Source organism: Mesoplodon mirus, assembly GCF_964341445.2.
Source record: "Mesoplodon mirus genome assembly, chromosome: 4".
In the NCBI taxonomy this organism is placed as follows: domain Eukaryota; kingdom Metazoa; phylum Chordata; class Mammalia; order Artiodactyla; family Ziphiidae; genus Mesoplodon; species Mesoplodon mirus.
In genome coordinates, this window is record NC_138979.1 from 120990436 (window position 1) to 121012327 (window position 21892).

The following is a 21892-nucleotide window of genomic DNA, read 5'->3' on the forward strand; positions in this document are numbered from 1 at the left end:
CCCCTCCTGCTGCACTGGGGAAACAGAAAAGGGAGCTAGCATTTAAGTGCCAGTTTTGTTCCAGGAGCTTCATTTACTTTAGTCCTGTGACCCTTAAGCTCCTAGATTATTATCACCACAAGAGATCTGTAGACGACCAAACTAACAGTTCAGTATTTAGGTTCTTAGCACTACAACACGCTCCTGCCCTAAGAGCTCACTTTAAAGCAGCTACCCTTTGAGAAGCTGTGGCTTGATTAGACAGGATAAAAATTCCTACTATTACGCCGCTGGAAAGTAAACACTGCCAGGTGTTCGGGTATTATTCCCACGTTGGGTCTCTTAAGTTTTGTGGAGAGAGCTGAGAGTATGGGAGGGTCACCCTGGAGGAGGCGGGGTTCGGCGTTCTATGGTCCCGCCCCTCCGATCTTTGCTTCCGGGGCGGTCGGGGCGGCCACGTCATGATCGGGCTCCGCTCTCCAGCCGGGCAGTGTATGGTGGGAGCCAAGATGGCGGCGGCCGCAGCAGCCAGTATTCGAGAGAGACAAACAGGTACCGACTTATTCCCTTCTCTTCCCTGGGGTTTTGTGCTTGCGGTGAGAACATATTCCTCTTCTTGTCGCCCTCACTCGGTCGCGTGCGTGCAGTTCGGAGACAGACCTCCAATAGTTTAATCCCGTTCTCAGACCATGGAGAGACCTTCCCCTTTTGAGTTTTTAGGGAAGAGATGCCATTAGCTTGAGAACTCGGCTCTCAGATGTGGTGCCGGAGAAGGGGCTTCAGGGGTGAGCGGGTTGCTGCGGTCCTGCTCTTGTCTCTTTCCTACTGGGCCTCAAAAGGCCATGGCGACCAGATCTGGCACCTGGCATTTCCAGCCCTTGCCACCTATGTGGTCTTCGGGTTTGTTTCTGCGCGTGGTTAAGTTCTCTCACATTTTAATGTTGAGAGTTTCATTTTCCGGCACTTACACCACAGTTACAAATTTAGATGCTCTTTTCAGAGCAAATTACATTCTGCCATTTCTCTCCTGTGGACCAGTCTTTGGGGGTACCTGAGGAGAAACTCCTGTGATAAAGATTTCCGTCTTCAGCTTGCGGGAATGGGATATAAGAATGGCAAAACGAATGAATTAATACCTTTCCCATTTTAATTGTTAAATTAGTGTTTTTAAACTACGCATTATTAATGTTTAACAGAGCTTGGTCATATAACTTCCATTTATACCGTGAAGTATGGTTTTAAAAAATACATATTCTTTCCCTTGAGCTTTGATATTTTTTCCACCTTAGATAATTTTAGTTTTGCCTTATTTTTTGGAAACTTCTGATGGCAACTTGGTTTATACCTAATTGTCTTGAAAGTTGGCATACTGTTAATTCTGAGAAGCTAATAGAGATAAGCCATTAAGAATTTGCATATTTGGAAGTTGTGTCTCTTTTAATTATGTTCTTTTGCATATAAATCGGAATAGGAATATAACTGGTTACAATTAACATGACCTACAGAAAGGATTTTGGCTGTACTTGATTCCTTCCTTTGCAATTCAAAGAAAAATTAATGATAGACTTCAATCTACTAACGACACAGCGCATAATGAGTTGTGTTCTGCATTTCCCCAATAGATAATGTAGTGTAAGCTATCAGATGAAATAAGTTGTAACTTAAATATATAAAAGTCCAAATAAAATTTGGGAAATAACTGCCATTCATTTTATCTGTGTAAGCAAATAGAAGCCCCACTTGTCTTTGCAGTATGGTTCTGACAGCTTAATGAACCTCAATGAATTAGGTCATACTACATATTAAAATAAAAAATAACATGTTATGGGAGACTGTACAAAATACAAAGGAGCTTTTTGAAAAATGAAATTTGGATGGTAGTAATTTTTATATGCAGAAACTTTGTAGAATGTTAAAGTCTAGTAGTATAATATGGATTTCTGCAGAAATAAACTTCATTGTAGCAAGATTTCACGTCATTACTACATAGGTTATGCCAGGTTTATCAAATTAGTACTCCAGTTGAGTTCTGTCTTACTTTGAGAGAAAGGTAAACTATGTGCTATAGTAGGACAAGTAAACATTTCCCTGATGCCTATTGAGAATGTTTTGGGAAATAAATCACAATTGAGTCTTAGGTCATGTACTTTATTAACAAATCCATTGTGTCAGAATCCCTGTTAACAAGTTAGCCAAGGCTCAGAAATGGGGAAATTCACCAAGATGGTGCTGAGAAGGCAAACGTGGGAATATCTGCTGATAAGGGCTTCTTTCAGTTAGCAAAGCTCTGGAGAACACCATGCACCTGGAACTCATATGCACCACAGGCTGTGATTCTTCGTAGGTGTCCTCTGTGAACTGTTGTAACATCTGTGAGCTTCTGAAGTAGGTCTAAATTATGGGCGATGTATATTATTGGCTGGACATTAGGTACTAACATTTTACCAACAAATCACCTCTGTATCTCTATACATATATAAATATATCACTGAAGTGCAATCTCTTATTATTTTAACCTGCTTCACGAAATAAGCATTTAATAGAAGTTTTTCTAGTGAGTGAATATGCTGTAAATTGATACACAGGTGATTTGAGTATTATTATCTTCTCTGGTAGGTGTTTAGCTTGTAGATTATTCTGTATTACTTAATAAAACCTAATCCAAATGCTTTTTAAAAATGAACCAAGTAGATTTTAGGGTTATCAATCATTTAAACATTTAATCAGATAACTACTACCCTCCCTTGAATATTTGGCCGTCTCAACTTCACATAAAAGTGTATCAAGATTTTTATTTCCCTTAGAAAATATTTCTGAGTCTTCTGTAACACATGAACAGATGAGCAGTAAAAACCACAAAATACTATAAGACATAGAGCGTAACTGCTATGATTATAGAATTGTATATTTTTTAAGCAGGAGTTATCAGTTACCTACCACATCTATAGGAAAGTCTCACTAGTGAATCTGATAGGATAAATTGGCCATAGAATGAACTCCAGGATAACTAAAAAATAGATCTGCTGTATTTAGGTTTTAAAACCTTTAAATATGAACCAATTAAACATATCATAGAGGATTTTTGTTTTTAGAAAAACTTATCTTAATCTATGCTTTCAGCCATACAGTAAATAGACAACAACACCAGTTATCTATCAAGGCCACTGCAAGGTCGTGACTGACAATTTCTTTTTGCATCTATATAAAATGTAGTGTGGTATCATCGGGAGACATGGAAAAGGCTTCTTCCTGAACATCTTTCACATTTTAATCTGGGCAAAGATGCTTAAATTAGAAAATCTCCCAGACAATATCCCTTTAGTTGTTGATGAAACTGTCTTACAAAGCCTGACCCTACTTCTACATAAGCATTATATTGATTAATCAGTTTTACTAGAGTGATTTGTGCATTTTGTTTTGAGGTAATAAGTAATAAGTGTGGTGGAAAAGTGAAATCCTAAAAACATTGGTAATATTTAATAAGACTGTTTTCATTTCCAGTGGCTTTGAAGCGTATGTTGAATTTTAATGTGCCTCATATTAAAAACAGCACTGGAGAACCAGTATGGAAGGTAAGAGACTTTATGTTAATGGAGATTATTTTCTTTCTCTCAGCCCTTATTGGTGGTGATTGGAGGGAATTTCTTGTTAATACTGAACAGTAGCACATTTTAGTTGTAATGCCTGAATATTTTACTTTTACTTAGTATGGCTTATTACTGTGAATCTTTTTTTTTAACTGAAGTATAGTTGATGTACAATATTGTATTCATTTCAGCTGTACAGCAAAGTGATTCAGTTATACATATAGAATTTTTTCAGATTATTTTCCATTATAGGTTATTACAATATATTGAATGTATTTCCCTACGTTATATAATAAGTGCCTTTTGTGTAGCTATTTTACATACAGTAGTTTGTATCTGTTAATCCGTACACCTGATTTATCCCTCCCCCCCTTCCCTTTCCCATTTGGTAACCATAATTTGTTTCCTATGTCTGTGAGTCTGTTTCTTTCTTTTTTGTGTGTGTGAGATACACGGGCCCCTCCCGTTGTGGAGCACAGGCTCCGGACACGCAGGCTCAGTTGCCATGGCTCACGGGCCCAGCAGCTCCGCAGCATGTGGGATCTTCCCGGACTGGGGCATGAACCCATGTCCCCTGCATCGGCAGGCAGACTCTCAACCACTGCGCCACCAGGGAAGCCCTGTTCCTATTTTTTATATAGATTCATTTCTATTATTTTTTAGATTCCACATATAAGTGATATAATATTTGTCTTTCTCTCTCTGACTTACCTCACTTAGTGTGATATTCTCTAGGTCCATCCATCTTGCTGCAAATAGCAATATTTCATTCTTTTTTATAGCTGAGTAATATTCCACTGTATATATATATATATATATATATATATATATATATATATACCACATCCTCTTTTTTTTTTTCCCCAGTATTGGGAAAAATTTTATTTTATTTTTGAATTTAATTTTATTTATTTGTTTTTTATACAGAAGGTTCTTATTAGTTCTCTATTTTATACATATTAGTGTATATATGTCAATCCCAGTCTCCCAATTCATCCTGCCACCACGACCACCCCCCTCCCCACCCCGCTTTCCCCCCTTGGTGTCCATACGTTGGTTCCTTACATCTGTGTCTCTATTTCTGCCTTGCAAACTGGTTCATCAGTGCCATTTTTCTAAATTCCATATATATGCGTTAATATACGGTATTTGTTTTTCCCTTTCTGTCTTGCTTCACTCTCTATGACACTCTCTAGGTCCATCCACGTCTCTACAAATGACCCAATTATGTTCCTTTTTATGGCTGAGTAATATTCCATTGTATATAGGTACCACATGTGCTTTATCCATTCGTCTGTCGATGGGCATTTAGGTTGCTTCCAAGACCTGGGTATTGTAAATAGTGCTGCAATGAACATTGGGATACATGACTCTTTTTGAATTATGGTTTTCTCTGGGTATAAGCTCAGTAGTGGGATTGCTGGGTCATATGGTAATTCTGCTTTTAGTTTTTTAAGGCTGTCCTCCATAGGGGCTGTATCAGTTTACATTCCCACCAACAGTGCAAGAGGGTTCCCTTTTCTCCACACTCTCTCCGGCATTTGTTGTTTGTAGATTTTCTGATGATGCTCTTTCTAACCGGTGTGAGGTGATAATTCGTTGTAGTTTTGATTTGCATTTCTCTAATAATTAGTGATGTTGCACAGCTTTTCATGTGCCTGTGGCCATCTGTATGTATTCTTTGGAGAATTGTCTATTTAGGTCTTCTTCCCATTTTTTGATTGGGTTGTTTGTTTTTTATATTGAGCTGCATGAGCTGTATATAGTTTGGAGATTAATCCTTTGTCCATTGATTCGTTTGCAAATATTTTCTCCCATTCTGAGGGCTGTCTTTTTGTCTTATTTATAGTTTTCTTTGCTGTGCAAAAGCTTTTAAGTTTCATTAGGTCCCATTTGTTTATTTTTGTTTTTATTTCCATTACTCTAGGAGGTGGGTCAAAAAGATCTTGCTGTGATTTATGTCAGAGAGTGTTCTTCGTATGTTTTCCTCTAAGAGTTTTATGGTGTCCAGTCTTACATTTAGGTCTTTAATCCATTTTGAGCTTATTTTTGTATATGGTGTTACGGAGTGTTCTAATTTCATTTTACATGTAGCTGTCCAGTTTTCCCAGCACCACTTATTGAAGAGACTGTCTTTTCTCCACTGTATATTCTTGCCTCCTTTATCACAGCTTAGTTGACCATAGGCATGTGGGTTTATTTCTGGACTTTCTATCCTGTTCCATTGTTCTATATTTCTGTTTTTGTGCCAGTACCATACTGTCTTGGTGACTGTAGCTTTGTGGTGTAGTCTGAAGTCAGGGAGCCTGATTCCTCCAGCTCCATTTTTTTCCCTCAAGTCTGCATTGGCTATTCAGGGTCTTTTGTGTCTCCATACAAATTTTAACATTTTTTGTTCTAGTTCTGTAGAAAATGCCATTGGTAATTTGATAGGGATTGCATTGAATCTGTAGACTGCTTTGGGTAGTATAGTCATTTTCACAATGTTGATTCTTCCAATCCAAGAACATGGTATATCTGTCCATCTGTTTGTGTCATCTTTGATTTCTCTCATCAGTGTCTTATGGTTTTCTGAGTACAGGTTTTTTACCTCCTTAGGTAGGTTTATTCCTAGGTATTTTATTCTTTTTGTTGCAGTGGTGCATGGGATTGTTTCCTTAATTTCTCTTTCTGATCTTTTGTTGTTAGTGTATAGTAATGCAAGAGATTTCTGTGCAGTAATTTTGTATCCTGCAACTTTACCAGATTCATTCATTGGCTCTATTAGTTTTCTGGTGGCATCTTTAGGATTATCTATGTGTAGTATCATGTCATCTGCAAACAGTGACAGTTTTACTTTTTCTTTTCCAACTTGTATTCCTTTTATTTCTTTTTCTTCTCTGATTACCATGGCTAGGACTTCCAAAACTATGTTGAATAATGGTGGCAAGAGTGGACATCCTTGTCTATTTCCTGTTCTTAGAGGAAATGCTTTCAGTTTTTCATCATTGAGAATGATGTTTGCTGTGGGTTTGTCATATATGGCTTCTATTATGTTGAAGTAGTTTCCCTCTGTGCCCCCTTTCTGGAGAGTTTTTATCAGAATGGGTGTTGATTTTTGTCAAAAGCTTTTTCTGCATCTATTGAGAAGACCACATGGTTTTTATTCTTCAATGTGTTAATATGGTGTATCACATTGATTGATTTGCATATGTTGAAGAATCCTTGCATCCCTGGGCTAAATCCCACTTGATCATGGTGTATGATCCTTTTAATGTGTTGTTGGATTCTGTTTGCTAGTATTTTGTTGAGGATTTTTACGTCTATATTCATCAGTGATATTGGTCTGTAATTTTCTTTTTTTGTGGTATCTTTGTCTGGTTTTGATATCAGGGTGATGATGACCTCGTAGAATGAGTTTCATAATGTTCCTTCCTCTGCAGTTTTTTGGAAGAGTTTGAGAAGGATAGGTGTTAGCTCTTCTCTAAATGTTTGATAGAATTCCCCTATAAAGCCATCTGGTCCTGGACTTTTGTTTATTGGAAGATTTTTAATCACAGTTTCAATTTCATTACTTGTGATTGGTCTGTTCATATTTTCTGTTTCTTCCTGCTTCGGTCTTGGAAGGTTATACCTTTCTAAGAATTTGTCCATTTCTTTCAGGTTGTCCATTTTATTGGCATAGAGTTCCTTGTAGTAGTCTCTTACGATGCTTTGTATTTCTGCAGTGTCCGTTGTAATTTCTCCCTTTTCATTTCTAATTTTATTGATTTGAGGCCTCTCCCTCTTTTTCTTGATGAGTCTGGCTAATGGTTTATCAATTTTGTTTATCTTCTCAAAGAACCAGCTTTTAGTTTTATTGATCTTTGCTATTGTTTTCTTTGTTTCTATTCCATTTATTTCTGCTTTGATCTTTATGATTTCTTTCCTTCTACTAACTTTGGGTTTTGTTTGTTTTTCTTTCTCTTGTTCGTTTAGGTGTAAGGTTAGATTGTTTATTTGAGATTTTTCTTGTTTCTTGAGGTAGGATTGTATTGCTATAAACTTCCCTCTTAGAACTGCTCTTGCTACATCCCATAGGTTTTGGATCGTCATGTTTTTGTTGTCATTTGTCTCTAGGTATTTATTGATTTCCTCTTTGATTTCTTCAGTGATATCTTGGTTATTTAGTAATGTATTGTTTAGCCTCCATGTGTTTGTGATTTTTACGGGTTTTTTTTTCCCCTGTAATTTATTTCTAATCTCATAGCATTGTGGTCAGAAAAGATGCTTTATATGATTTCAATTTTGTTAAATTTACCAAGGCTTGATTTGTGACCCAAGATGTGATCTATCCTGGAGAATGTTCAGTGTGCACTTGAGAAGAAAGTGTAGTCTGCTGTTTTCGGATGGAATGTCCTACAAATATCAATTAAGTCTATGTGGTCTATTGTGTTATTTAAAGCTTGTGTTTCCTTATTAATTTTCTGTTTGGATGATCTGTTCATTGGTGTAAGTGAGGTGTTAAAGTCCCCCAGTATTACTGTGTTACTGTTGATTTCCTCTTTTATAGCTGTTAGCATTTGCCTTATGTATTGCGGTGCTCCTATGTTGGGTGCATATGTATTTCTAATTGTTATTTCTTCTGGATCCCTTGATCATTATGTAGTATCCTTCCTTGTCTCCTGTAACATTCTCTTTTTTTTTTTTTTTTTTTTTTTTGCGGTACGTGGGGCTCTCACTGTTGTGGCGTCTCCCGTTGCGGAGCACAGGCTCCGGATGCACAGGCTCAGCTGCCATGGCTCATGGTCCCAGCCACTCCACGGCATGTGGGATCTTCCCAGACCAGGGCACGAACCCGTGTCCCCAGCCTTGGCAGGCAGACTCTCAACCACTGTGTCACCAGGGAAGCCCCAACATTCTCTGTTTTAAAGTCTATTTTGTCTGATATGAGTATTGCTAATCTAGCTTTCTTTTGATCTCCATTTGCATGGAATATCATTTTCCATCCCCTCACTTTCAGTCTATATGTGTCCCTAGGTCTGAAGTGGGTCTCTTGTACATAGCATACATATGTGTCTTGTTTTTGTATCCATTCAGCAAACTCCAATTTGGTTGGAGTATTTAATCCATTCACATTTAAGGTAATTATTGATACATATGATCCTATTACCATTTTCTTAATTGTTTTGGGTTGTTTTGTAGTTCCTTTTCTTCTCTTGTGTTTCCCACTCAGGGAAGTTCCTTTACCATTTGTTGTAGAGCTGGTTTTGTGGTGCTGAATTCTCGTAGCTTTTGCTTATCTGTAAAGCTTTTGATTTCTCCTTCGAATCTGAATGAGATCCTTGCTGGGTAGAGTAATCTTGGTTGTAGGTTCTTCCCTTTCATCACTTTAAATATGTCATGCCCCTTCCTTCTGGCTTGTAGAGTTTCAGCTGAGAAATCAGCTGTTAACCTTATGGGAGTTCCCTTGTACGTTATTTGTCATTTCTCCCTTGTTGCTTTCAATAATTTTTCTTTGCCTTTAATTTTTGCCAGTTTGATTACTATGTGTCTCAGCATGTTTCTCCTTGGGTTTATCCTGCCTGGGACTCTGCGCTTCCTGGACTTGGGTGGCTATTTCCTTTCCCATGTTAGGGAATTTTTTGACTATAATCTCTTCAAATATTTTCTGGGGTCCTTTCTCTCTCTCTTCTCCATCTGGGACCCCTATAATGTGAATGTTGTGTTTAATGTTGTCCCAGAGGTCTCTTATGCTGTCTTCATTTCTTTTCATTCTTTTTCTTAATTTTGTTCTGCAGCTGTGAATTCCACCATTCTGTCTTTCAGGTCACTTAACCATTCTTCTGCCTCAGTTATTCTGCTATTGATTCCTTCTAGTGTATTTTTCATTTCAGTTATCATATTGTTCATCTCTGTTTGTTTGTTCTTTAATACTTCTAGGTCTTTGTTAAACATTTCTTGCATCTTCTTGATCTTTGCCTCCATTCTTTTTCCGAGGTCCTGGATCATCTTCACTATCATTATTCTGAATTCTTTTTCTGGCAGGTTGCCTATCTCCACTTCATTTATTGTTTTTCTGGGGTTTTATCTTGTTCCTTCATCTGGTACATAGGCTTCTGCCTTTTCATTTTGTCTGTCTTTCTGTGAATGTGGTTTTTGTTCCACAGGCTGCAGGATTGTAGTTCTTCTTGTTTCTCCTCATACCATATCCTCTTAAACCAGTCATCTGTTTATGGGCACTTGGATTGTTTCCACATCTTGGCTATTGTAAATAGTGCTGCTATGAACATTGGGGTACATATATCTTTTCAAATTAGAGTTTTCATCTTTTCCAGATATATACCCAGGAGTGGGAATCCTGGACCATATTGTAGCTCTATTTTTAGTTTTTTAAGGAACCTCTGTACTGTTTTCAATAGTGGCTGTACCAGTTTACATTACCACCAGCAGTGTATGAGGGTTCCCTTTTTTCCACACTCTATCCAGCATTTATTTGTCAACTTTATGATGATAGCCATTCTGACCAATGTGAGGCGATACCTCATTGTGGTTTTGATATGCATTTCTCTAATGATTAGTGGTGTTGAGCATCTTTTCATGTGCCTGTTTGCCATGTGTATGTCTTCTTTGGAGAGATGTCTATTTAGATCTTCTGCCCATTTTTTGATTGAGTTGTTGGGTTTTTTGATATTGAGTTGTATGAGCTGTTAGTGTATTTTGGATATTAACCCACTGTTGGTCGCATTATTTGCAAATATTTTCTCTCATAACATTTTTCACAGAACTAGAACAAATAATCCTAAAATTTATATGGAACCACAAAAGACCCAGAATTGCCAAAGCAATCCTGAGAAAAAAGAACAAAGCTGGAGGCATAACCCTCCCAGACTTCAGACAATACTACAAAGTTACGATAATCCAACAGCATGGTATTGGCACAAAAACAGACAAATAGATCAGTGGATCAGAATAGAGAGCCCAGTAGGAGACCCACACACCTATGGTCAATTAATCTATGACAAAGGAGGCAAGGACATACAAAAAGACAGTGTCTTCAACAAGTGATGGACAGGTACATGTAAATCAGTGAAATTATAACATTCCCCCATACCATATACAAAAATAAGTTCAAAATGGTTTAAAGACCTAAATGTAAGACATGACACCATAAAAGTCCTAGAAGAGAATATAGGCAAAACATTCTCTGACATAAATCATAGCAGTATTTTCTTATCAATCTCCCAAGGCAAAGGAAATAAAAGCAAAAATTTCCAAATGGGACCTAATCAAACTTAAAAGCTTTTGCACAGCTAAGGAAACCATCAAGAAAATGAAAAGACAACCTGCAGAATGGGAGAAAATGTGAATCCTTTTTGATAAATATTTTATGGAATGACACAGGCAGTGATAATAATATTCATCTAGAGAATCCAGCTGATTTCTTAGGTGGGGCCTCACTGATAGGTCTTTACTCCAGTTGAAGTTTTGTTCCTTAGCTTTACAAATCCAGAATTTTGATCTTGCAAGCTTTCTTAAGGTTACTCAGACTTAGGGATACTGGTCCATTTTAACCAACTAATGAGAGAGTTATCTGTAAACCAGAATGCCATTTCATTAACTTATGATATATAAAACTGTCAGTAAAAATGTTAATTGGACCAGAAAGCAATCTATAATCTTTTTCCTTTGAGAAATGCTGGAGAATCTTTTTAAATTCCTATTCTTTGAGCTCCTTCATTCTAAACTTCATGCTCACTGTTTCTTTTTCTTCAAAGAGATTATAATACAGTTGATTAGATCTAAACTTGTTAGATTATAGTCAGTTTATACTTACCTCTTTGTAAGAATCAAGAACAGATGAACTTGGTTACAGTTTGGGATGTTTTGAAAACTCTCATGAGTCCTGGTAAGTCCTTTGGGTTAACTCTAAAGGTGATTAAAGTCATCTGAAAAATGATTTATAATTTAAGCTTTAGCGTGTCCCCTCATTTTCCTCTTCCTTCCTGTTTATTTGTAGTCATCTTCTTATTGCCCTTTGCATAAGCTATACTTGTTTATTCTTTCTAGTGCCTATGTTCAGCATTTGAATTAAATAACTTGAGAATTTCTGGGGTGTAGATTTGTGTCAGATTCTTTCCCTACCCATCACTTCTCTATCACAAGATTAATAATACAGATATATTGAGGTGTAAGGAAGGAAGATTTTTGAAGGATATAACATCCAGCCTTTTGTAACTGGAGCAGGAAGATTTTTAGCTTTTCTAAAGGAAATGCTGGCGTTCAAACAAACCATGTTTTTGTATGACAGCATGTTTCATCCTCTCATTAGCAATTTCTTACTCCATTAAGAATTACTGATGTAGTAGTGGAAAATGCCTATTAGTTGAAGTGTCTCTTTTATTTGCCTTAACTCTAAAACTAATTCTGAGTTAGAAGACCCAGTTGGAATACTTACTACTCATCAGAGGTGTCAGTTTTAACACTTTCAGAATGTGAGGAAATGCATGAGATACTTAAATTACTAAATTTTCTTTATAGTCTTGAAACTTGTTAAGCATTAGTTTTGAGAGTGACTAATTTTTACTTCTCTTTTTAGAAAGGATATATGTGAATGGGATAGGGGAGTGTAAGTGAGTCTGCTGTATGTTCCAAGTCCTTTATTATAACCTGGGATAGGGGAGTGTAAGTGAGTCTGCTGTATGTTCCAAGTCCTTTTTTATAACCTAAGGTGAAGATTTTATAGTCTCTGGTATGTTTTTTAACTTAGAAAAAGTATTTTATAAGAAAAAATTTATATAATAATTTATTTTAGCCCAAGTAATAATGCTTTTAAGAATGGATTACTAGATGAATGGACATTTTGGTAAATAATTATGGAAAATATTAAATTGAGGTAAGTATAAGAATTCAGTATATTAAAATAAAATGTCCTTGAACATTATCTTTTTTTATCTTTATTTTTTATTTTTTTTTTGCTTTATAACAAATTTAATCAGTTATACATATACATATGTTCCCATATCCCCTCCCTTTTGCGTCTCCCTCCCACCCTCCCTATCCCACCCCTCCAGGCGGTCACAAAGCACCGAGCTGATCTCCCTGTGCTATGCGGCTGCTTCCCACTAGCTATCTACCTTACGTTTGGTAGTGTATATATGTCCATGCCGCTCTTTCACTTTGTCACAGCTTACCCTTCCCCCTCCCCATATCCTCAAGTCCATTCTCTAGTAGGTCTGTGTCTGTATTCCTGTCTTACCCCTATGTTCTTCATGACATTTTTTTTTCTTAAATTCCATATATATGTGCCTTGAACATTATCTTAATATTGGGTTCTCTGTTGATTGTTCACTGATAATAATGTTTAAAAAAACGCATGACTTTTGTTTTGTTTCTGCTAGGTGCTCATTTATGACAGATTTGGCCAAGATATCATCTCTCCTCTGCTATCTGTGAAGGAGCTGAGAGACATGGGAATCACTCTGCATCTGTGAGTTTTAACGTGTTTCTAGTAATGGCATTTGTTTTCAAATACATTGTTTTGTTTTGTTTTAATAAATTTATTTGTATCTTATTTATTTTTGGCTGCATTGGGTCTTTGTTGCTGTGAACGGGCTTTCTCTAGTTCTGGCGAGTGGGGGCCAGAGTTCTGGCGAGTGCATGGGCTTCTCACTGCGTTGGCTTCTCTTGTTGCAAAGCACAGGCTCTAGGCACGTGGCCTTCAGTAGTTGTGGTGCATGGGCTCTAGAGTGCAGGCTCAGTAGTTGTGACGCACGGGCTTAGTTGCTCTGAGGCATGTGGGATCTTCCTGGACCAGGGCTCGAACCCATGTCCCCTGCATTGGCAGGTGGATTCTTAAGTATTATGCCACCAGGGAAGTCCCTCAAATATATTTTTTAAAATATCTTTAGCTGGGCTTCCCTGGTGGTGCAGTGGTTAAGAGTCCGCCTGCCGATGCAGGGGACGCAGGTTCGTGCCCCAGTCCGGGAAGATCCCACGTGCCGCGGAGCGGCTGGGCCCGTGAGCTATGGCCGCTGAGCCTGCGCGTCCGGAGCCTGTGCTCCGCCAACGGGAGAGGCCACAACAGTTAGAGGCACGCATACCACAAAAAAAAAAAAAAAAAAAAAATCTTTAGCCACCCTGAAATCAAATTACTAAGGGACATTTATCAAGAAAATAGTATTAGGTTATAGTACTTGCATATAGAGAACATTTTTTCTGTTATCTTGTTTTATTCAACCCTTTTATTTCTGAAGTTAAAAATAATCCTCAGTCTGAGAATTTGAAATTTCATAATTTAAATTTTCTCTCTTGTGTCTTTTCCTACAGACTGGTTTACTCTCTTATGTAAAGGAAAAGAACTGGTTGTTTCAAGGTCTCTTTCAGCTCTGAAAATTTCTTATTTCTTTAATTCAAATACACTTTTTAAAAAGAGGAATATCTAAATTAGTATATCATTAATATGAAAAATTTAAGTAACTAGGAAGTAATGACTTAATCATGATAGGGAGCTATCTATGTTGTCTTCTTAACTACAAAATTTATTTGATTATATTCCTTATGATATGTCTGATAAATAAAACAAATTGCATTACTTTGTAGACTTGGCCTAATAGAACAATAGAACATTTAAAGAGGGGCTGTATACATGAATACCTACTGATACTTTTATGTACTGAAGGAGTCCAGTTTTACGGTGTTCTAACTTAATTGCATTTTGTTCTTTTATGACGTTATAATCAGTTTTCATTCTGTGATATTTTAATATATTGAATTATAGTGTGCTCTTTTATTGGGAATGTGGTTTTAGATTTCCAGTGAGTAGCGTATCAGAATCTTGTTAAATTCTTAAATTTTATATTGAATATTTGTTTTAAATTAATAGAATATTGCATTAATTGTAAAATATACTTTTTACTTTTTAATTTAATATTTCTGAAATTAAGGTCCATCTTCTTAATAATGCCATGACATAGTTTAATTGGCAGCATTTTTTGCCTGTTTTAGTAATATGTTTTTAAATTGATAGCACCTTAGGTTTGATGAAACGTGGTATTTGGCAGATTCTTCCTCTCGTTTTTATGTCAGACTTAATCTACACATTTGTTGGTGGTGACATGTTAATGCTTATGACCTAAACTGGAGTTAAGCTTGATGCCATCCTTGAAAATGATGGTTTATTATAAGCATTGGTTACTATTGTTACCTTACTATTTTTTTATTTTACTAATAAAAAGACTAAAGTTTGTAGAGTTCGAGTGATTGTCCCATGATTGTACAGGTAATTAATAGCAGAGTTGTGGCCAGATTGCCTGACCACTGTTTCTGGGCTGTTTGTCTACTGAACCATAGTGGCTCAGAAACAGTGACTAATAAAAGTGAGGCCTCAGTACTTCCTTAAGGAGTGACAAGATATTCTGCCAGTTTGAGAGTTGTGCTTCTTGCTGCCCACCTGTTGCTATTGCCATCAGAGCATGAAAGGATTACACAGCTACTCTGGCAAATTCCTGTGCACCTTGCCTCTGACTATTCTTCCTTTTTTGCTGGAGAATACTTCATCAGTTACTTTATATTCTGCAAGCTGGTTTAGGCTGATTTGTAGGAAACAATAATTACAGGTTTCCAGAACATGAAATGGTGGTTGTAGCCCTTTAGGTAGTTGGACAGCCAGTGTAAGAAAACAACAAACAATGGCTGCCAGCACATTATAATCCTTCTGGTGTTAGCAGCAGCCAAACAGAGGGAAAAAAGTTATCAAATGCAGACTCACTGGTAGCATGTGCCTCTTTGACTCTCTCCTTTATAAGGCTGACTGAAATAATTGTATATATTAGAAGGATGTATGTAGATTGTATATAGAATATTGCATATAGAAGGATGACTAGAATATTGTAGAAATAGAACATTTCTCATATTTCCTGATATAAGCGTGGTGAAATCTTACAATGGAGCATAAAGATATTTTCTCAGTTGATATTGGGATATTTGAATGAATATACTTTCTGAACTGTAAAAGAGAAAACTATCAAGTGGTACAATCTATAAGATGCTTAGCTGATCTCTTATGCATTCTCTTATGAAGCAACAGGTAGAACAATATAGATTGTCTTAAAGTTTTTTTTTTGTTGTTTTTGTTTTTGTGGTATGTGGGCCTCTCATTGTTGTGGCCTCTCCCGTTGTGAAGCACAGGCTCCGGACGCGCAGGCTCAGCAGCCATGGCTCACGGGCCCAGCCGCTCCGCGGCATGTGGGATCTTCCCAGACCGGGGCACAAACCCGTGTCCCCTGCATTGGCAGGCGGACTCTCAACCACTGCGCCACCAGGGAAGCCTGTCTTAAAGTTTTAAGGAAGCATTCATATACCTTTCATTTAAAAAATATATTTTATTTTATTTATGGTTAAATATTTTCATTGCTTCTAAAGATAGTTCCAGCTTTCTGTTTTCCCTCTCAGAGAACTGTACTTTCCTCCCACTTACCTCCCCCCACCATATTTCTCTGAAAAATGGGAATAAAATTGATTTTGAATGTGCTTTAGTTCTCATTGAAGGAGAATATTGGTGGAAGAGACTGACCATAAGAGGTACGAGAAATAAGGTGATTGGAGTAGAAGAAATGAAGACTGAGATTAGGATCTTACTAATAAATAATATTAACATTGATATAAGGAGAAAGCTGGGTTAAATAATTAATTGCATCAAGAGCTTTTAGAGTACTGGTCACTGTCCTTGAAATGGTGAACTAGTTTGAGAAATACTGTAAAATCTTTAGCTATCTTTTTAGATAAGTGACTAAGAAAAAAGTGAGTTTTATATTCTTTATGTGTCCTAGGCTTTTGCACTCTGATCGAGATCCTATTCCAGATGTTCCTGCAGTGTACTTCGTAATGCCAACTGAAGAAAATATTGACAGAATGTGTCAGGTAATGAGTTCTTATTTTCCTTATCCTTGAAGGTGGAAACATTTTTTTTCAAAAAAAAAATTATTAGATGTCCAGTGTGAAAAATCAGAAATTTCCTTAACCCAATTTCCCACTTCGATTTTTGAGACTATCTTTGAATTTTAAATAGACTGAAAAATTTAAAATTTTTTGGCTGAGGAAGCATGACTTTGATTAAGACTGAGTCTGGCTTTAAAAAACAGAAAACTTAACTATAGAGAGCTTTTAAAAATAAGGTTTTATTTTTCTAAGATAATAGAAAGTCTGAATAGGAAGTCCAGCTTGGTATGGCAGCTCTTTAAAGTAATCAAAGATCCAGGCCCCTTCTGTCTTTTTGAGCTGTCATCTTTAGTTTGTTGTTTTTCACTGTCTTGCTCCTTGCTTCACGGATGCAAGATGGCAGCTGCAACTTTAGACATCACAATATATGTTCAAGACAAGAAGAAGGGAGAAATTAACTATGCCAGCCCTGACTATTCATTTTGGTCAGGAAAGCTAAGCTTTCCCAGAAGCTCCCATAAGACTTTCATTTATGTCTCACTGGATAGAATTAGCATCAAGGGAGGCCACAAAAGTTAATATTTAGATGAGTGTATTGTCACTGCCAAATAAAATCTGTATTCTTTTAGCAAGGAAGAAGGGGAAAATAGATATTGGATAGGTAGCTAATGGTGTCTGCTGTTAAGTCACAAGCATCTTTACTTGTTATTGACCGTTGAATCAAATTACTGTGTTTGTTAGTGAAGGTCACATATTTAGTGTCCTATAGAGCTAATAATGCCCAGCTTTCTCTTTTACCCTGCATAAACCCAACTATGCCATTTTTAAAAGAAGTACAATTTACCAATCCCTTCTTCTTTCCTTGTTTTAAAACATCTTTATTGACATATAATTTACATACCATACAATTTACCCAAAGTGTACAAAGTATGCAATTCATTGGTTTTTAGTATATTCGCACAGCTGTGCAACCATCACCATAATGAATTAAAAAACATTTTCATCACCTTAACTATTACATCCCCAACCCCTGAACCACCATCCCTAAGGTACTATTTGCTTCTGTATATTTGCCTGTTCAGCATATTACATACAAATGGAATCATATACATGGTCTGTTGTATCTGGCTTCTTTTTCTTAGCATAATGTTTTCAAAATTCATCCATACTGTAGATGTTATCAGTACTTCTTTCCTTTTTATTGCTGAATAATATTCCATTGTATGGATCTACCAAATTTTGTTTATCCATTTATCATTTGGGTTGTTTCCACCTTTTGGCTGTTGTAAGTAATGCTACTATAAACATTTGTGTACAAGTTTCTGTGTAGGCATATGTTTTCATTTCTCCTGTGTCCATGAACACCTAGGAATGGAATTGCTACGTCAAATGATAACACCATGGTTAACCTTTTGAGGAATTGCCAGACTATTTTCCGAGGTGGTTGCATCATTTTGTATTTCCTCCAGCAGTGTTTGAGTGTTCCAGTTCATCCAGATCCTTGCCAATACTTCTTATTATCTGACTTTTTTTTTTTTTCCGGTATGCGGGCTTCTCACTGCTGTGGCCTCTCCCGTTGCGGAGCACAGGCTCTGGATGCGCAGGCTCAGTGGCCATGGCTCACAGGCCTAGCCGCTCCGCGGCATGTGGGATCTTCCCGGACCGGGGCACGAACCCATGTCCCCTGCATCGGCAGGCGGACTCTCAACCACTGCGCCACCAGGGAAGCCCCCTATCTGACATTTTGATTGTAGTCATCCTACTGGGTGTAAAATGGTATCTGGCTGTGGTTTTGATTTGCATTTCCCTGATGACTAATGATATTAAGCATCTTTTCATGTGTTTATTGGCAGTTTGTATCTTTGGAGAAATGTCAATTCAGATCCCTTGTCCAGTTTTAAATTGGGTTGTCTTTTTATTGTTGTTAGAATACTTTATATATTTTGAATACTGGACCTTTATCAAGTATATTCTTTGCAGATGTTTTCTCCCATCCTGTGGGTTATCTTTTCACTTTCTTAATAGTATCCTGTGGAGCACAAAAATTTTTAATTTTGATTTTAAACTTAATTTCATTTTTTCTTTAGCTGCCTGTGCTTTTGGTGTCATATTTAAGAAACCATTGCCAGCTTATAATTGCTACTGAACTTGTGGTATTGGAAATACAAATAAATGTGTATTTCTTAGAAAAAGAAAAAGAAACCATTGCTAAATCTCTGTTTTGTTTGAAGATTTTTATAGTTTTGGGGCTTGTATTTAGGTATTTGATACTTTTTGAGTTAATTTTTATATGTGCTATAAGGTAGGTATCCAACTTCATTCTTTTGCACGTGGCTATCCAGTTCTCCCAGCATCCTTTTTTTTTTCATGTTGGGGGTAGGAGTTTATTAATTAATTTATTTATTTTTGCTGTGTTGGGTCTTCGTTTCTGTGTGAGGGCTTTCTCTAGTTATGGCAACTGGGGGCCACTCTTCATTGCGGTGCATGGGCCTCTCACTATAGTAGCCTCTCTTGTTGCAGAGCACAGGCTCCAGATGTGCAGGCTCAGTGGTTGTGGCTCATGGGCCCAGTTGCTCCGCGGCATGTGGGATCCTCCCAGACCAGGGCTCGAACCCATGTCCCCTGCATTAGCAGGCAGAGTCTCAACAACTGTGCCACCAGGGAAGCCCCTCCCAGCATCCTTTTTTGAAGAGACTGTTCTTTCCCCAATGAACAGTCTTGGCAGCCTTGTCAGAAATTAATTAGTAATAGATAAATTGGTTTATTTCTGGACTGTCAGTTCTTTTCCATTGATTTCTGTGTCTGTTATGCCAGTACCACCCTGTCTTGCTTTGTGGCAAGTTTTTTATTTTTTTGTTTTTGTTTTTTTTAGTGTGAGAGAAAACAGATGGAAATAGAAAATCAGAGGTTAAGAAATAACCCTATACTCTTAAACTTGAATTGGAAATATCAGTATGAACTCATGATATATTATCTCCTTAAAAAAAAAAAAAAAGGATTTCCTTACTCTGCCCACTGAAAAAGCGTAGAAATAGCGACCAACCCATTAGCAGTGTACATGCTAGCACATAGACTGCTGTTGACCTGAGACAAAAACACTGCCAAATATTTCTCCAGCAAAGATGGGTTTATTCACTATTAGCAGAGAATTGCAATTTGGCGTCTGCAACCATGCCAAACCACATGCAAGTCCCGGCATGGCAAAGGAAGGAGAACACTTATATAGAGAGGAAAAGGACTTGTCAAAGCACCTGGCCAGTAAGATGGGTACCTCAGAGTTCTAGAGGAGTTCCGCAGGTAAGGATAACCTTTTCTAAAAAGACTTTAGCCACAAAAGAGGTAGTCTGTCTTCAAGGAAAGTCATCAATCCAGTGTGAAAATATACAGACCATAACTAAAACAAAGAGCTCATGGCTTTGCATTGGCTGAGTCCTTGCCAGCAAAGGAGTCTTTCTTCTTCCTGTTAGGTTCTATCATCACAGGTTGTGAGAGCTCCCCCTTCTGGTCTCCCAACTCTATTTAATTGAGATTTTTGTTTATTAGCATATTACATTTTCCTTTTTTAAAATTTAATTTAATTAATTTACTTTTTATATAGCAGGTTCTTATTAGTTATGTATTTTATACATATTAGTGTATATATGTCAATCCCAATCTCCCAATTCATCCCACCAGCACCAGCCCCCATCCCACCCCCACTTGCCCCGCTTGGTGTCCAAAAGTTTTCTACATCTGTGTCTCTTATTTCTGCCTTGCAAACTGAATCATCTGTACCATTTTTCTAGATTCCACATATATGTGTTAATGTACAATATTTATTTTTCTCTTTCTGGCTTACTTCACTCTATATGATGGTCTATAGGTCCATCCAAGTCTCTACAAATGACCCAATTTGTTCCTTTTCATGGCTGAGTAATATTTCATTGTATATATGTACCACATCTGCTTTATCCATTTGTCTGTCAGTGGGCATTTAGGTTGCTTCCAGGACATGGGTATTGTAAATAGTGCTGCAGTGAACATTAGGGTGCATGTGTCTTTTTGAATTATGGTTTTCTCTGGGTATATGCCCAGTAGTGGGATTACTGGGTCATATGGTAATTCTGTTTTTAGTTTTTTAAGGCTGTTCTCTATAGGGGCTGTATCAGTTTATATTACCGCCAACGGCGCAACAGGGTTCCCTTTTCTCCACACCCTCTCCAGCATTTGTTGTCTGTAGATTTTCTGATGATGCCCATTCTAACCGGTGTGAGGTGATAATTCGTTGTAGTTTTGATTTGCACTTCTCTAATAATTAGTGATGTTGCACAGCTTTTCATGTGCCTGTGGCCATCTGTATGTCTTCTTTGGAGAATTGTCTATTTAGGTCTTCTGCCCATTTTTTGACTGGGTTGTTTGTTTTTTTCATATTGAGCTGCATGAGCTGTTTATATATTGTAGAGATAATCCTTTGTCCATTGATTCGTTTGCAAATATTTTCTCCCATTCTGAGGGCTGTCTTTTTGTCTTATTTATAGTTTTCTTTGCTGTGCAAAAGCTTTGAAGTTTCATTAGGTCCCATTTCTTTATTTTTGTTTTTATTTCTATTACTCTAGGAGGTGGGTCAAAAAAGATCTTGCTCTGCTTTATGTCAGAGAGTGTTCTTCGTATGTTTTCCTTTGAGAGTTTTAGAGTGTCCAGTCTTAATTTAGGTCTTTAATCCATTTTGAGTTTCTTTTTGTGTATCATATTAGGGAGTGTTCTAATTTCATTGTTTTACATGTAGCTGTCCAGTTTTCCCAGCACCACTTATTGAAGAGACTGTCTTTTCTCCACTGTATATTCTTGCCTCTTTTATCACAGCTTAATTGACCATAGGTGCGTGGATTGATTTCTGGGCTTTCTATCCTGTTCCATTGATCTATATTTCTGTTTTTGTGCCAGTACCATACTGTCTTGTTGACTGTAGCTATGTGGTATAGTCTGAAGTCAGGGAGCCTGATTCCTCCAGCTATGTTTTTTTCCCTCACGATTGCATTGGCTATTCAGTGTCTTTTGTGTCTCCATACAAATTTTAACATTTTTTGTTCTAGTTCTGTAAAACATGCCATTGGTAATTTGATAGGGATTGCATTGAATCTGTAGATTGCTTTGGGTAGTATAGTTATTTTCACAATGTTGATTCTTCCAATCCAAGAACATGGTATATCTGTCCATCTGTTTGTGTCATCTTTGATTTCTTTCATCAGTGTCTTATAGTTTTCTGAGTACAGGTCTTTTAGGTAGGTTTATTCCTAGGTATTTTATTCTTCTTGTTGCAGTGGTGAATGGGATTGTTTCCTTAATTTCTCTTTCTGATCTTTCATTGTTAGTGTATAGGAATGCAAGAGATTTCTATGCATTAATTCTGTATCCTGCAACTTTACCAAATTCATTGATTAGCTCTATTA

General features: G+C 37.1%; 1 protein-coding gene across 1 annotated transcript in view; it reads left to right on the forward strand.

Annotated features, from left to right (window-relative positions):
* Positions 1 to 428: 428 nt before the first annotated feature.
* SCFD1 (sec1 family domain containing 1) overlaps positions 429 to 21892 on the forward strand; it is a 142452-nt gene continuing 120988 nt past the window's right edge. The window contains exons 1-4 of the mRNA XM_082618920.1: positions 429 to 531; positions 3481 to 3551; positions 12926 to 13014; positions 16355 to 16445. Coding sequence (XP_082475046.1) covers positions 441 to 531; positions 3481 to 3551; positions 12926 to 13014; positions 16355 to 16445 — 342 coding nt within the window. The 5' untranslated portion in view covers positions 429 to 440. The remainder of the gene's footprint in view (positions 532 to 3480; positions 3552 to 12925; positions 13015 to 16354; positions 16446 to 21892) is intronic.